The 15549-nt window shown below is 33.9% G+C and overlaps 1 protein-coding gene across 2 annotated transcripts in view; it reads right to left on the bottom strand.

Annotated features, from left to right (window-relative positions):
* Nucleotides 1–429: 429 nt before the first annotated feature.
* The window catches only part of NUP107 (nucleoporin 107), a 37397-nt gene continuing 22277 nt past the window's right edge, over nt 430–15549 (bottom strand). For both annotated transcript variants that reach the window (XM_010994196.3, XM_031462809.2), the window contains exons 15-28: nt 14633–14692; nt 13845–13990; nt 13678–13726; nt 10837–10906; nt 10462–10580; nt 9700–9738; nt 9254–9404; nt 8800–8912; nt 8085–8187; nt 7467–7627; nt 6677–6802; nt 5746–5859; nt 1125–1292; nt 430–761 (exon numbers count right to left, since the gene is read on the bottom strand). In XM_010994196.3, coding sequence (XP_010992498.2) covers nt 648–761; nt 1125–1292; nt 5746–5859; nt 6677–6802; nt 7467–7627; nt 8085–8187; nt 8800–8912; nt 9254–9404; nt 9700–9738; nt 10462–10580; nt 10837–10906; nt 13678–13726; nt 13845–13990; nt 14633–14692 — 1533 coding nt within the window. In that variant the 3' untranslated portion in view covers nt 430–647. The remainder of the gene's footprint in view (nt 762–1124; nt 1293–5745; nt 5860–6676; nt 6803–7466; nt 7628–8084; nt 8188–8799; nt 8913–9253; nt 9405–9699; nt 9739–10461; nt 10581–10836; nt 10907–13677; nt 13727–13844; nt 13991–14632; nt 14693–15549) is intronic.

Consider the following 15549-nt stretch of genomic DNA (forward strand, 5'->3'; position numbering starts at 1 on the left):
ATGGCATTTAAAAAAATATATTTATTGCATTTCCCAGACTACAAGGGCCGGATTAGATCTTACTCATTTTGTATTCCCAATTTATTCAGTGCTGTGTGCCAGACACTATGTTAAGTCTTTACACGCTCCAACTTATTTTGGAGCAGATTTGTTGAATGAGAGCTAATAAACTAGAAATGTCTTCAAAATAAAGAAAACAATCTTTAGAAAACATTTTTCCTATGTTCATCTAACTCAGTGTGATATTTTAAAAATACTAAATTTTATGAGGAATTACAAACCCAGCTTAAAAATGTATCTGTTTTCCATCCTGTTTATAATTTTAAGATAACACAGTCCTTATGATCATAGGGGAAAAGTAGGATAATAGTAAACATCATTTCTTATTACACAATACAGAGACAATCCTGGAGTTTGTAAGAGTAGAAATTTTAAATTTTTATATGATTTTATTAATAAACAGGGAAATAGTGATATAATACATTAAATTTTCAAAGTGTCACCACAGTATTCTTAAAAGTACAAAATTCAAATGTCTGAATTTTACAAATATATTCCCCATGATAATGCAAAAGAAAAAAAAAAACACTAATTACAAATACATGTATTTTACAAAAAAACTCGATTTATCATGGAAATTATTGAGATTACAAAGACTGGATGATTTCATATCCTAGCGGATCAAGTCCCTGGTCTAGGAGCATTAAAGAGGATTCTCTTAACTTCTGTAGCAATTTCCTTAGTTCTTCCTTAGAAAATACCTGATTTTTTAAAATGAGAGAAAAGAGTTAAGAATTAGAAAAAGGAAGAAGGTGAATTTATAGCCATCTAATCAACCTGATTAGCTTAATACCAGAAGAAACTCCTCTTTAAGACTTATGTAGCCAGGGGCCAGTATATTAGCACAGCTCAGGAACTTCAAACCTATTTTTCTGAGCCAGTCTATATACTTCTAACTGCTCAGAAATGTATACACATTTTAGATAAAAAGGCGCAAACATTAAAATTGGACTATTAAATCTAAGAGCAGCTAAAAAAATATAAACACATCTCACAAAATTAAATATTACTACAGAGTTTACCAAATCACTAAAATGTAAAAGTGTAAATACTCTAGAACTTACCAGATACAGCTTGTGGCGCTCAGAGGATACCATATCTGCTAACTGCAGGCATTCCTGATACTGACCGGTACTATGCAGTATGGTGTGGAGCAGAAAACACAACATTGGCAGACAGAGCTTTCTCAGTAAAGCCATTTGATGTGTCCTTTCATGGTCTTCCTCAGCATCCTACAGACAGACATCAAGTAGTCATTTTAATAACAGTAAGCTAAATACTCTTACAAAAAAGTCAATGAATCAAATCAAAATGCAACAGGTAGAAGCTAAACAGTTTCTATAAATCTTATCATGCCCATTAAAAATAAAACAAGGCAGGGTTTCAATCATGGTATCTAGTAGACATGAGTTTTTGGCAAAAAACAAAAAAACAAAAAAACACAAAGATGAACAAAATTTACTTCAGAGGAGCTACAAGTCTGTTAATGAAAACAAAATGCTTCTGAACCTGTATTTACTATGTCTTGAATAAAAACATGCATAAAAGGAAAAGAGTTAGAGACCAGAACAAAAATCAGAACAGAAATATTCACCACTCCCCTGATTATATACAGATGGAAATACAGACAGATATTGGGAAGTCTGTGAGGACATTCCAGACCCATAGCAGTCATTCCTGTTGGGAAAAAGGCTCAGGCTGAGGGAAGAGGTGTGCAGGGATGACAACTTCACTGCAAATGCTTTGTTTTTTAAACAAAGAATGAATTTAAGATGCTTTTGTATAATTTTTTAAAAATAGAAAAACTGGAAGATTCTAAAGATCTGAATAATTCAATGAATGAGACAGCTAACAGATACATGAGGAAAACTTACTGCAGAGAAAACAAAGAGCATTTCTTTCTAAGTATACATGGATCTTTCTAAAAGGTTTTGTGGGACACTAAGAGTGCAGAAAAAAGAATAGCCCTTTTATGCCCACTGCATTTTCTTACAACAAAGTTGAAAACTAAAATAATTAATTAAAATAATAAAAAGGTACCCAACCACAATAAAATTTCTGAAATAATCTTAAAAGCTGGAAGGAAATCCATAGTACTCATAGTGTAAAACAAAACAAAAACAGGACAAACTAAAATAGTAACTGGCTATTTTAAAAGCCTAATAAGATACCTAATGAATTTTAAAAAATTTTTCCTTATGACAATTATATTAATCACTAAAAATTTCTTCATATGAGAGGCTATAATATTAAATTGCTAAAACATTTTTCACGGTAGATGTAAGTGAAGGTATGAAGCAACACAATGTAACCTGGAAATTATATCAAGGAGTAACCATTACAACTTGGTGTGACAGGTCAGGTTTCCACACACAGGAAAAGTTACTGTCTATCAACCTTTTTGTCCTGTTTTGAGTTATGGATACAGAGAAGCAAATAGTAAAATGCATGCTTTGCATTTTGTTAGCTTTAAAAGGAAAAGGACCTTCATTTCTTTTCTCAAATAGGCACTCACTACTTTCAGAGGTGGATTTAAAACACCTCAAGGTCTTAATCATAATTCATATTAGTGATTCCTACTTGGAGCCATTGAGAATGAGAGGACCACTTCTTCCTGGGTCATTCCAAATGTGCTCCAATGCACTTTTTCTCCCTACGCTAAAGAAGAAAAGTACCCCCAGATCCTAGACTCTTTAACACCTGAAAGTAACTGCAGGCTCACTGATGCACTCATCTCACAGGCTGGATTCTGGCACCTGCCCCTCCTAAATCCTGTTGCTGCCAAATATCAGGGTGTCATCTCTTCTGCTGACTGTGAACAGATTCCCTTACCAGCAGACTGGCTGCTATCAACCATCCAGAATCATCCGTGATGGGCCCAGCAATTTGCCACAAGGAAAGGGGAATAAACTGCTCTGCTACAACCTATATTTTTCTCAACTGAATGAACAAAAGCTTTGAAAAATCCTCTAAATATATAAACAAAAAAAGATTATAGTGAGGGAGAGCAGTGGGATACAAGATTGGGAAGGCAGCCAAGGTCCAGGGTACATGTGATCTTGGCAGTCAAGGAAAAAACTTTCAGTTTTATTCAAAGTGTAATGAGTAGCCATCAGGTTCTAAGTAGGAAAGTGACATCTTTTTCATTTTAAAAGGATTACTAGCTGATCTATATGAGTAGTAGACTGTATAAGAAAGAGTAGAAGCAAGGGAAAGACAGCTGAGGCTTCAACTGAATGTGGTAGAGGTGGAGATGGCAAAAAGTAGGAAACCTGACCTCCCTGCTCCCCTGTGTGGCCTGCATGCCACTAGTCTCCGACCATTCTGCAGTTACGTAAAAAGTGAGGTGCAGATGTAGGGGTTAGCATATAAGGCCATGGCTTTGTTGAACAGTTGTGCCTTGCACAATGGTGCTGTGAGTGAGTGGGTGCTGAAATCTAACTGGTGATCCATTCTACAGGTCATGTGCACCTGGCCTGCAATCTATCTGTGTAAGAGAATGGGCACCATTTCCTAATTCTTATACGAGTGATGCATGTGCCGGCAGGAGCCCTGAGTAATTTCTCGCTTCGCTGAATATGTAAGAGTATTAAGCTAAACTCAACCAAGGTGATTCAAAGTATCATTACTTATCATCTGATTGTTCAAGAAATCTCCTCTTGTCTAGATTAGATTTGAAGGAGTCATTGAGACTGAATATTGATTTTTGAATGTCTGATTTTAAAAAATGGTATCATTCATTGCCTTCCATTCCAACTCCATTTTTATAATACTCCAAACTGTTCTGTGGCTTTCACTGTCCAATCTACTAAGATTAATACTGAGAATAACAAAGGTTTATGCATAAATAAGGCATCAAGTCTTCTCAAAATTTAAATACCATTTAATTAGCATTTCACAACACTGAAAATTTATCTTCATGAGAACCAGCATGAATCAGAAGAGACAACTTTAGCATAAGGAACCTGCTAAAGTGCAAAACTTTTTATGAAGTCAGCTTTTAATATAAGAAGTGGAGAATTTAAGATAATTAAGATAATTACTGTATCAGGAATAGTAGCAAACAGGGGCTCAAATCTAGTCTTCTGTCTCTAATGTTTTTGCTTCTGGTCAGAAAAGGAAGCCAGAGGAGCTAGAAAAATATAGTAGGAAAAACTAAAACAAAACAAAAAAAAAAGGAGGCAACTATATTAGGATTCAGGGAATGGGAGAAGGAAAGATACCAACAACACTCCTATGGTTTTCTGTTCAAAATAATAAACCTATTATCCAAGAACCTGGCATTTACAATCCTTGGACAGAATATCGGTCTGCGGAGGTACAGCTGAGTTACTCACTGTTCTGTTTCTGCCGCAGGAGCAGGCCTCAGTGTCTTTCCCTCAGGTGATTATCGCCTGCAGTAAGTATCCTTCCTTTCCCCCACCTCAGCTCATCCAAATTCTACCCCTTTGTTCAAGGTTCAGTCAAATGCTATACCATTCAAGCATCCTGTCCAGATCTCTTCCAGGCAGAAGCAACCTTTTCTTTTCCTGAGCTCACAAAATGCCTCCTCTATGCCTTTCTTATGGCATTCAGTACTTCTGTAACTGGTTCTCAAGCCAGGCTACATGTTAAACCTCTTCAGATTATTTAAAAAAAGTCTAGTCCTACCTCAGACCAATTAAATCAGAACCTCTGGGGGTGGAACCCAGTGTTTTATTTTGTATTTAAAAATATATTTTATTTGGAAATAATTTCAAACCAATTAAACTACAATACTACAAAGAATATCTCAATACACTTTACCCTGCTTTGTTCAGTCTTTGACCTGTTAGTTTTATGATCTGCACCCATGTGTGTGTCTATAAACACACATTTTTTTCACCCTTTGAGGTCAGGCTGCATACATCATGTTTCCTTATCTCTAAATGCTTCAGTGTTTATTTCTAAATAGAGAATTTTTTCTAATATATAATCACAATGCTGTTCACTATTTCAGGAAATTTAACACTGATGTAATACTCACTGACTCAAGAGTGTCCATTATAGCATCTTCTTCCTCAATGGAGGATCCAGTTTAGGACCACATACTGCATTTAATTTTCATGTGTTTTGGGGACTCTTCAAAAGGTTTTTTTTTATTTACAGCACAATTTTTAAAGGTAACACTCCATTTACAAAATACTGGCTATATTCCCTGTGTTGTACACTATGTCCTTGAGCATGTCTTACACTCAATAGTTTGTATCTCAAACTCACGCACCCCTATATTGTCCCTCCCTCCCCCTCCCCACTGGTAATTGCTAGTGGAACCTAGTATTTTTGAAAAGTTCTCCAGGTCATTTAAATGGACAGCTCAGAAGTGAGAGCGACTGCCTTATATATCTCTAACTCATACTACACTAGATTTATCTTCATATCTGTAAATTGAGTTGAATACGTGTATAATTACATTTTTAGGTCCAGAATTTAAAAAGATTAGATTTCAGTATCCTGAGCAAACATTAAATATGAAGAAATAGTTTAGACAAGGGCCAAATGTTCTTATATTCCCTAGCTAGTATTTCAGGTTAAGCTTAAATTATGGGATGTTCAGTTATGAGTACCAAGGTTATACAAGATCTGCAGATGCTCCTACTCAGAAAATAACTTTTAAAAGACATAGTTTGTTTCTGTTTTTAGCTATAAACAGTGCACACAGCTTACCTCTCTAACATCTACCATCCACCCTCCATCAACAAACAACAAGACATTGTACATTTTCTCCTTGACATCAGCAGTTAGGGCATCCAAATGCCCTTTCCAAATACCATAATCCATCTGCAAAACAAACACAAGTCAGATATATAACGGACTGAAACCAATAAATGATATATTTATAAAGTACAGACAGGAAAATACATATATGGAATACCATTGTAAAGAGCTGACATTCAGTGAGCCAAATATATAATACACATCAACAGACATTGAGCTGTAACCATTTCAGGTCCCAAGGTACTTCTGTTAAAGGTCTGGGTGATCTTTCTACCTAAGGGCTGGGCTTTTTACTTTTAAATAAAACACTAAATTATTAACTATGTAAATGAACACTACTGTCACCTGAAGGTATGTTTCATGTTTGGTTAATTATCTACAGAAATGTAACCAAACAGATGGCTTTTTTCAAAGCAGAACAGTAATAAGGACGATCACCTGTTATAATAGGAATGTAACTGCTGAGGAAAGGATTGCTTTAAATATTTTTCTGTATATATATACTTTCATTGAAGTATAGTCAGTTTATAATGTTGTGTCAACTTCTGATGTACAGCATAGTGCCTCAGTCATACATGAACATGCACATATTCGTTTTCATATTCTTTTTCACAACTGAGTTACTACAAGATAGCGAATATAGTTCCCTGTGCTATACAGCATGAATATACTTCTCTCTTCTATATAAATCAGTTAGTATCTGCAAATCTCTAACTCCCAATTTATCCCCCTCTCCCCCAGCCCCAGGCAACCACAAGCTTATTCTCTAAGTCTGAGTCTGTTTCCATTTTGCAAGTAAGTTCAGTTGTCAGGATCTCTTTAAATATATGACATGTATTTTTAAGATGCAGTAGACACGTCTCATCTATATTCAACTTACTTCATATCTCTTTTCTTTGTGTTCATGAGCCACTTTCTCAGTAAAAGTTGCTTGAGGTATCAAAGTAGGTTTTTGTGGAGCTGAATTCATATGCTTAAACCACTCATTAAAGGTTTCATGGGCTTCCTAAAATGTAAAATAAAAATAGAAAAATACAAAAAAAGAAAACTTTTCACATATGTTCAACAAAGCTTTTAAAAATTTGGTTCTTAGAAATAATTTTGCAGCATCAAGAAATAAAATTGTTTAACATTTCTTTTTTATGCCAAAAAAAGAAAAATCATGGTGAGTAAGTGTTTTGTTTGTAATGTTCTCATGTTTACTTGTCTGTCTTCCTGACTAGCCCGTTAGATTCTAGAGGGCAAGGATAGAAAGCCATCCAGACTTAGTCCTAGAACCCAGCCCAATGTAATCATTTCATTGTTTGTTGAATTTTGAATGAATATGTTTTTATTTTAGTCATAATATAGATTATCTTGCTTTTCTCAGCTATTGCCAAAAGCATAAATGTGAAAGTTGAGATAAGCTTTCAGAGAATCTTAAGAAAACATATTTTACTATCTACCACGTGAGACGTTCTTGATTGGTCAGCACTGATTAGAGGCTTATGCAAATGAGGACCAGGTCATGACTGCAAAGTCCTTGTGGATATATCTAGTTCAGTACCACAGCACAAGGGAGGTACGATAATGAGCCAACCACCACATCTGGAAAAACAGTTAAAACTCAGAGTGAATCAGAAAACTCATCATAAGGAAAGGCACACTTGTGGTTTTCTTTGCAGTCTCACCAAGTAAGCTCTGATGCACAAATGTTCTCGGATAGCGTTATCATCTTCGGCAGGAAGTGGGCTTTCCATTCCTTGTTCCTCCCACTGGTTATAGATTTCTGCTATCGAATCCTGAGGAATTTTCACAAATACTTCTTTTGCAGCTTCGTGCTTTTTTAATGCTGTAAAAAAGATATACAACTTTTCAAAATACATGGATTTCTGTGTAATGGTTTCTAAAGGAGTCAAATTATTGGTTTGCAACTTTCACATTGAGCTGTAACCATTTCAGGTTCCAAGGTACTTCTGTTAAAGGTCTGGGTGATCTTTCTACCTAAGGGCTGGGCTTTTTACTTATTTCAGTGTGACAGTCACAAAAGGATTCATTAAATGCACTTACCTGTACATACTTTCCTGTGTCTTAAAAAAAGCAATTACATTTTTCAAAGCCTTGAGATTATATGCAAAATTGAGTAGGACATGAAAATTCACTGTTAAATATGTTTCGTTTCATAATACCATGTTTAATATATGAGTGGCTGTTTCATATCTTATCCTATTGAAAGGGTTAAAAAAACAAAAAACAAAGTTCAAGAACAAAACAAAAACTTTTAAAAAGAATATAAAAATTCAGCATACCCAAGAATTTCCTCATTATCGCATTGCCTTGTTTTAGTGCTTCTGCCCTCTGTGCTGGGTCAAATACCAACCAGTCAATTACATCAATTTTTAAACGGTCCTCCTATTCATTTAATTGGAAAAAGATAAATGTCAGTTTTGTTTTTTTCTAAGATACTCTGCAAATTAGTAGAGTTAACTTACATCTGTACTTCTAGTGAATATTTTCACTCAAGTTACAAAATTGTGAAAGAATATAGCTTTTCCTAGTTTATTTTCACGTTTAATAGCTCTCTGTTAAATTATAGAAAAAACTTACTGGACTGTGAACCTGGAATTATATATTCGATGTCCCACCAACTTAATCATGTGACTCCTTTAAGTGCTCCTCTAAAGTTTTTTTCTTTCCTAGATAAAACTTTCTATTCTCTGAAAACAGGAATAAGTAAGCTACATAAAAGTTAGTGATTGATCAAGTATCTAGAACAATCTAATGAGCAAAAATCCAATGCTCAGGTCTTTTCTATTAAAGAAGCTTCCTTTAACATAATGCTAGTACTAAGCAAAACTTGACATAAGACCATAAGTTTGCTGCCAACTGTTACAGTTTGGCTGACAAAGAAAAATTCTTAAAAAAGGAAAGAAGCCAGAGTATTTTAAGATAGAAGTTCACAAAACCATAACATGAGGGATTATTAGGAGTTACATACCACACCTCCCCCATCCCTCAAACTACCTCAGTAGTGCCAGTATCTAGGGCTGGGGCCAGGTCATGATGACTGAATTCACCATTATCTTTCTTTCGAATATTCTCAACTACGGTTTTTGTTATAGTTGCAATATCCAAATCTAAAGAATTTTTTGAAGAGACAAAAACAAAAATTAATCACACGCACTAATATTCTCTAAACAGTCACAAAGATTTGGTAAATTTGGGATAACAATTCTTTAAAAATGTAACATATAAAATATGAAAGACATTACTTAAAAAATGCCAAAATTAAAGAATATTTTACACGAGTTACAGTGTAAGTTATTTCATTCCTAAAACAGAATTTCATTGAACATCTCATTCTTCTTTTTTCCCTTCTCAAAAAAAAAAAATTTAAAACTAGAAGGATAAATGTTACTAGAGCCAAAATGATACCTGCCTACAAAGCCCAACAGATAAAATTCTCAACCACTTTTACCTGCTTCTTTAGCCAGCTCCAGGCATTGGTGGCGCTGTTCAAATTCTGTAACACCTTCCAAAAATAATGCATATTGAGCAACAGCTAGGTCTTGAGGCAAATGACAGGTATAAAATGCTATGAGATTTGTGTGTTTCTCATTTATTAATAGCTAAAAAACACAAAAGGATCAAAGTGTGTCAATAATAAAACAAGTTTTAGGATCAGCAGTACTTTTTAAAAAGTTCACTTTAAAATTTCAAACATATTCAGGAGAGATTCATAGAGACACAGCTTTGTGCTGCTAAACAGAATTAATTTTAAATTCCAAGAGAAAGTACTTATGATAATTAAAAGATCTCTTATGGAGTTTGATGACTTTCCTGCCACTGGATATTATCATTCTGATTTTTGTTTTCATTAAAATGGTAAGAAAAAAAAATCAAATTATGGATTCTCAAGTTTACCTGTATGTATGTCTTTAAAACTTCAATGGAAACTTCTTCCTTCACAGGAAAAAAAAGACATAATTAAATGATAAAACAACTGCTTATGTGCACCAGCAATATACCCAATAAAAAATCTGCTGTAATGATTTAATGGTTTTTAATATCTACTGAACAGTAACTACATGCCAGGCTAAGTGCTTAGCAAAGTTCACGTATTGCCTGATTTAACCTTACCATAACTCTCTATGAGTAGTTACTATTACGTTCACATTTTACAGAGGAAGAAATTAAGACCTACGGAGGTTTTATTTAACTAGAATTACACAGCTAGAAGCTGCTGAGTAAGAATGTGAGGTCAGGATTCTTAGTCCAAAACCCAAGCATTCAAATGCTGTATCATTCTGCTTTCTACATGTATTCTGACCAAAAGTTACCAATCATTTAAGACAGGAGAAAAAGAAAAAAGAAAACAAAGGTTTAAAATCTCACAGAGAACTTATTCTGGTTCAGTTAGCTCAGCTGGTTGATTTAGATTTAGGTACAGATGAGAGTTAAAAGTTACAAACTGTCCAAAAACCAGGTAACCAACAGCACTCTGGAGCCCCAGATTAGAACCCTAACAGGTCACCCACAGTTGAGTTATCACTGAGTGACCATGAGATTATATGCACCCTTATTACTGTTTCTAGAAAATAACAGCAAAAACGTAGCATATTTTCACGATGACAGGTGTATAGCATCAGCCTTGCAGAGAAGGGTATATGGCTCATTTTCATTTACTTTGGTCTGTAGTCCCAGAGTGCGGAAAAACAAAATGAGGTGAGTCATGAAGCGGAGGAGGTGTCCAGGTAGATTGTTTCTGCTTTTGGAGAGCCATTTGCTAAATTCATCCATCAAACCTATAATTCAGCAAAGCAAAGATTCAATGAAAGATATAAAAATCAAAGAGATATAAACACTTCCCAAGGACATTTACTGTATTCCTACAGCACTGTCAATTCAGACTCACTGACAATTAAGTAAATAGCTGCATTCAAATAGGCTGATATTCATAATTACAAGATGTGGTAAGTCATATGCATTGTTTTGATCGCTTTTTACAAATTTACTGTAAGAAAAAAGAACTCATACAAAGTAAAATAAAATATATCTTACCATCAATGTCTCCCAGGATAAGGAATTTTTGAACTATATGATAATGTTCTTGATTCTCCTCCAGAACTCTCTGAAAAAATTTTTACATTTTCTGTAAATCTACTATGGTCATTGTGTAGTATGTACTGATTGGTAAGCTAAAGACGCCAACTTTTGAAGGAACATATATAAATAAAAAACTGGAAATGAAGGGTCTTGAGACAAAAATAAAATATTCCAAGGATATTGCCCTTGGAATATATACTGAAGGTTGAACATTCTCTTTGAAAGCAGAGAACTGTGGTAAAACACTTTAATTTCTGTGAATGTTATAAAACTTATACTTATTTTTTTATATTTCACTACTGTTTTCCCTGGCAGTCCATGGTGAACCAGAAAAGAAGGGCACATGTGACCTAAGCAAAATAAACAATAAGATTTCCTTCAACATAAACAGTGGTTCTTGAAAGCATTCTTTGGGTATTCACTTCTGCAAATGGTACTAAGAATAACAAAACCGATCAAAATAGTGATTAGGCACAGAGCAGAAAAAATCACTTACCAGTTATCTGCTGTTGGATTTTTTTTGAAGGAAATAATTCATATTTTTGCAAACATATTTTAATTTTTATTTAGTTGTCTACATTTTCTTTCAGCCTTTATTCTTTTTTTATATTCAAATATTTGCTACATCTGGAATTGATTTTAAATATGGCATGAGGTAGAGATCTAGCTTTGTTTTCTTCCAGATGGAAAGTCAATTATGCCCATACTGTGTATGTAAATAAATCATCCCTTTACCTTTGAAAGATCATCTCTGTCATCTATTAAGTTCTCATAAATACTTGGATCTAATACAAACTTTTGGTTCCAGTGATCTATTTATTCCTGTGCCAATTCCATAATGTTTTGTTGTATCTTTATACTGTTTTATTATTGAGTAAGACAAGTAACCCATAACTACTGTTCTTTTCCAAATTTTCTTGCTTCTCACTTATTCTTCTACCTGGAAATTTTCTGTTGAGAAATAATACCCCCAAAGCACTAGGTTTCTATGTTAATTTTGGAATGACTGATATTTAACATCAAATCATCTCATCCATGAATGTGGTATATCTATTTATTTGTGTCTTTCAGTAAGATTCTATAGTTCTCTTTATGGAGGTCCTCAAATTTTTGGTTAACTTTATTCCTAGGTATCTAATAGTTTTTGGTCAGTAATTCAAATGGGACTTTTTGGGGGAGCTAAATCCTTTTCTAACTAGCTGAACATGTACAGAAAGGCTATGTTTGTTTTGTAACTTTGTCTTACATTTAGATACTTTAAAAATTCTATTAATTCTAGTTAACTTACTGAGTCTTGAATTTCTAGGCTTATATTTTTATCACATATATAAATAAATGTTCCCCTGTTTCTAATATTCATATCTATTCATTGGCTTTCTTGTTTTATTTTAATTCACTGGAATCTCCAAAATAACAGACTGGTAAAAAACACTTGGTAGAGAAAGCATTAATTTCTTTACTATACAAAGAGCTATTATACAATAAGGAAAAGATAAAATCCAACAGAAAAATAGATGAAAGATCGAAAGAGGAAATTCAAATGGTCAATAAACATAAGAAAACTTGCTCAGCCTTATAAATAGACAAGGAAACGTAAGAACAGTGAGCTCCTATTTCCCACCTAATCTGATGGACTGGCAAAAATTAAAAGTGTGACTTTAGGGACTGGTCAGAATGCAGGGAAATGCCCACATTAATAAATCACATGTAGGAGTATGAATTAACTACTACAACAGGGAATTAACTTAAATATACATATATCCTTGAACTCAGCAACCCTGCTTTCAGGAAACTTATCCTAAAGAAACAGGACTAGTAGATAAGCATAAACAAGAATAAATAAACAAGAATGTTCACTGCAGTGCTAGAAACAACCTAAATACCACCAAAAGAGGAAAGACTAAAAATAAGGATACATCACTCTATAGAACATTATATACCTATTAAAAAGAGTAAGTTGCCAGGGGAGGATATAGCTCAAGTGGTGGAGCATATGCTTAGTGTGCACAGGGTCCTGAGTTCAATCCCCAGAACCTCCTCCAAAAATAAAGAAAGAAAGAAACCTAATTACCACCCCCCGAAAAAAGTTAAAAAAAATTTTTTTAATTAAAAAAAAAAAAAGAATAAGTTAGATTAAGTTAAATCTATATACACCAACTTGAAAAGAGTATCATTAAATGGGGACGTGGGGTTGTAATGTAGGCAGAATGCTGCAAAAAACATCAAAAAAATCAAAACCCTATCCTGGAATATCTACATTATTTACAAATATTTGTAAGAATATGGAGAAGGATATTGAAGGAACATATATATCAATGTTTTATCATCTCAGTGAATGAGAATAACCATAACGGGTTTGGAAGGAAGTTACTATAAAGTCCTTACTTATACATCTTTCAATTGTTTTGTTAAAAGTATATACTTTGGTTATTTACAAAATTTTCATAGAACATTAGTTTAAAAAGTTAAATTATTTTGAGATCTAGGAAAAGAAAGTCTTATTAATTTCCCACTATATATTTTAATTTTTCAAAAGGAAAGGTATAAATTAGCTTGTGTGAATACATTATATTTAGACGAAACCAATCCTAAACCAAAGAAACAGAAATGATGTATCATTTAAATATGCAATTTAGTGTTTTCCTTTTAAAGAATATCTCTCATTTGGATTAAGAGGTGAAGAAAGAAAGAGAGACTATAACAAGATTTCACATACTTTATTGCCTTTCAGCTACAGTGCACAACAATGTAACATTTTGTTTCCTATTCCAGTTATCCTAAAATATTAATATTTACCTTTTTATCAGTAGCTTGAAGTTCTTCAAAAACCTTTTCTAAGGTCCAACTTTGAAAGAAAGAACAAGGGATAAAATAACATTAATAATATGAAAAAGTGATACAAAATGAAGCTTCACAGAGCACACTACAAATCCTCATAATGGAAAACAAACCAACGAACTCACTTTGATTCCAAATATTCTCTAGGGAGTTCTTCAGTTTCATCCAGAGTCATTACTGATGTCCGGATCTCCTGTTCTACCAGACTGTCCACCATCACCCGAAAGTAAGCCCACACTGTGTCTTCCCAGGTGTCACAGACAGGAAGCAGCTTCCCACCATTGCAAAACAGAAACATGGAGACACAGTCACCAAAATAAAAAGAAAAGCAGTTGCACCCTTTGATATGGACTACAAAGTCACTATAATGACATAAAACACTACAGATTGTAAAGTATCACACCAAATAACCTCCCCACTCCACCCTCCAAACCACATCTTCAAAGAACTTTAAACTATTAAGATTTTTTTCCATCATGAGTTCAAAACAGCATAAATTTTTCATGCTGACTTAAGATGCTGCTTCAACTAATTATAACATCCCTCACAACACCTAAAAAATGTAGGAGTGGGAGGAGTTGTAAGAAGCACACACGTATGTACAACAATCCAGTCACTGTGACTTTGCAATACACTCCTGGATAAAGCTATGGGTACCATAAGTCATCAATAAATGTGTATTGCAGTTAAATTTACAATTCTTAGAAACTGAAGTCTGATTCTGTGTATTAAAACATCATTTGGTATATGAGATACATCAAATTAAGCAGCTCAAGTCACTATTTCATGATTATCTCTATCATTGCTATTCTTAGAAAGTAACTTAAGCTGATACAATTATATATGGTTACTGTATTAGAATATTTTATATACCTGATTTCATTTCATAGGAAAAAAAAAATAGATTGCATACCTGCTTGAGATTCCCACTTAGAGCTGCATAAATTGCTCTCTCATATCTATTAAAAAGCTCCTGAAATACAATGAATATAAATAAAATTGAACTATTGTTTTTCATAGTATGTCAACTTTTTTCACAATCTAGAATTTTGCAGTATCTTCTAAACTGAACTTATTTATTCACCTGACAGTTTCTAAACTTCAGTAAAAGATCTAGTCGGGTAATAAGAAGGAAGGACCTCTTAGTTTGATACAGTCAATGCTGAACCCTTCAGGAAAAGTCAAACATTTAAATTTCAAATATAGGGCAAAAGCAGATCCAACTCTAATGTACGCTTTGATTATTTATTACAGTCAAATTTTATTCCAGATAGAATCTGTGAAGGTGTTTTCCTCTACAAAGTTTCTAAATACCTAATACTACCTGATACTGACTCTTAAGAACAACATCAAGGGCACTTGGAACCTGTCATGCCTGTCATGCTTCAGTTTACATCAAATTCCTAAGCAGAATTAATTATATTCATCAAATTATCCCATTTTACTCCTGGATTCTAGTAATGGCATTTCCAGTTTTCTCATCATCTAAACAAGTGACTTCAGAAATTCTCACTATGTAACAGTCCTCCTCCGCCTTCTGTTTTCAAACACTGGTGTTGACCAATTTGTTCCCTTTTCTACCCTCAATATTAAGCTAGGACAGGCCCTTATTACTTAATGTCTGAATAATTCTGACAGGCTCCTAACTAGTTTCTCAGCCTTTAGTCCATTCAATTTTAAGACTATTTTCCACTGTCAGGTTAATCTTCTTAAAGCACTGTTGTCATGTGCCCAGGAGATTTGCTGGTTCACCACTATCTGTGGTATAAAGTTCCCATTCCTTATAGGAGCACTTGAAGACCACTCTTAATTTACCTTTTTCAGTCATAT

The sequence above is a fragment of the Camelus dromedarius genome, chromosome 11, assembly GCF_036321535.1.
Source record: "Camelus dromedarius isolate mCamDro1 chromosome 11, mCamDro1.pat, whole genome shotgun sequence".
NCBI classification, from domain to species: Eukaryota; Metazoa; Chordata; class Mammalia; order Artiodactyla; family Camelidae; genus Camelus; species Camelus dromedarius.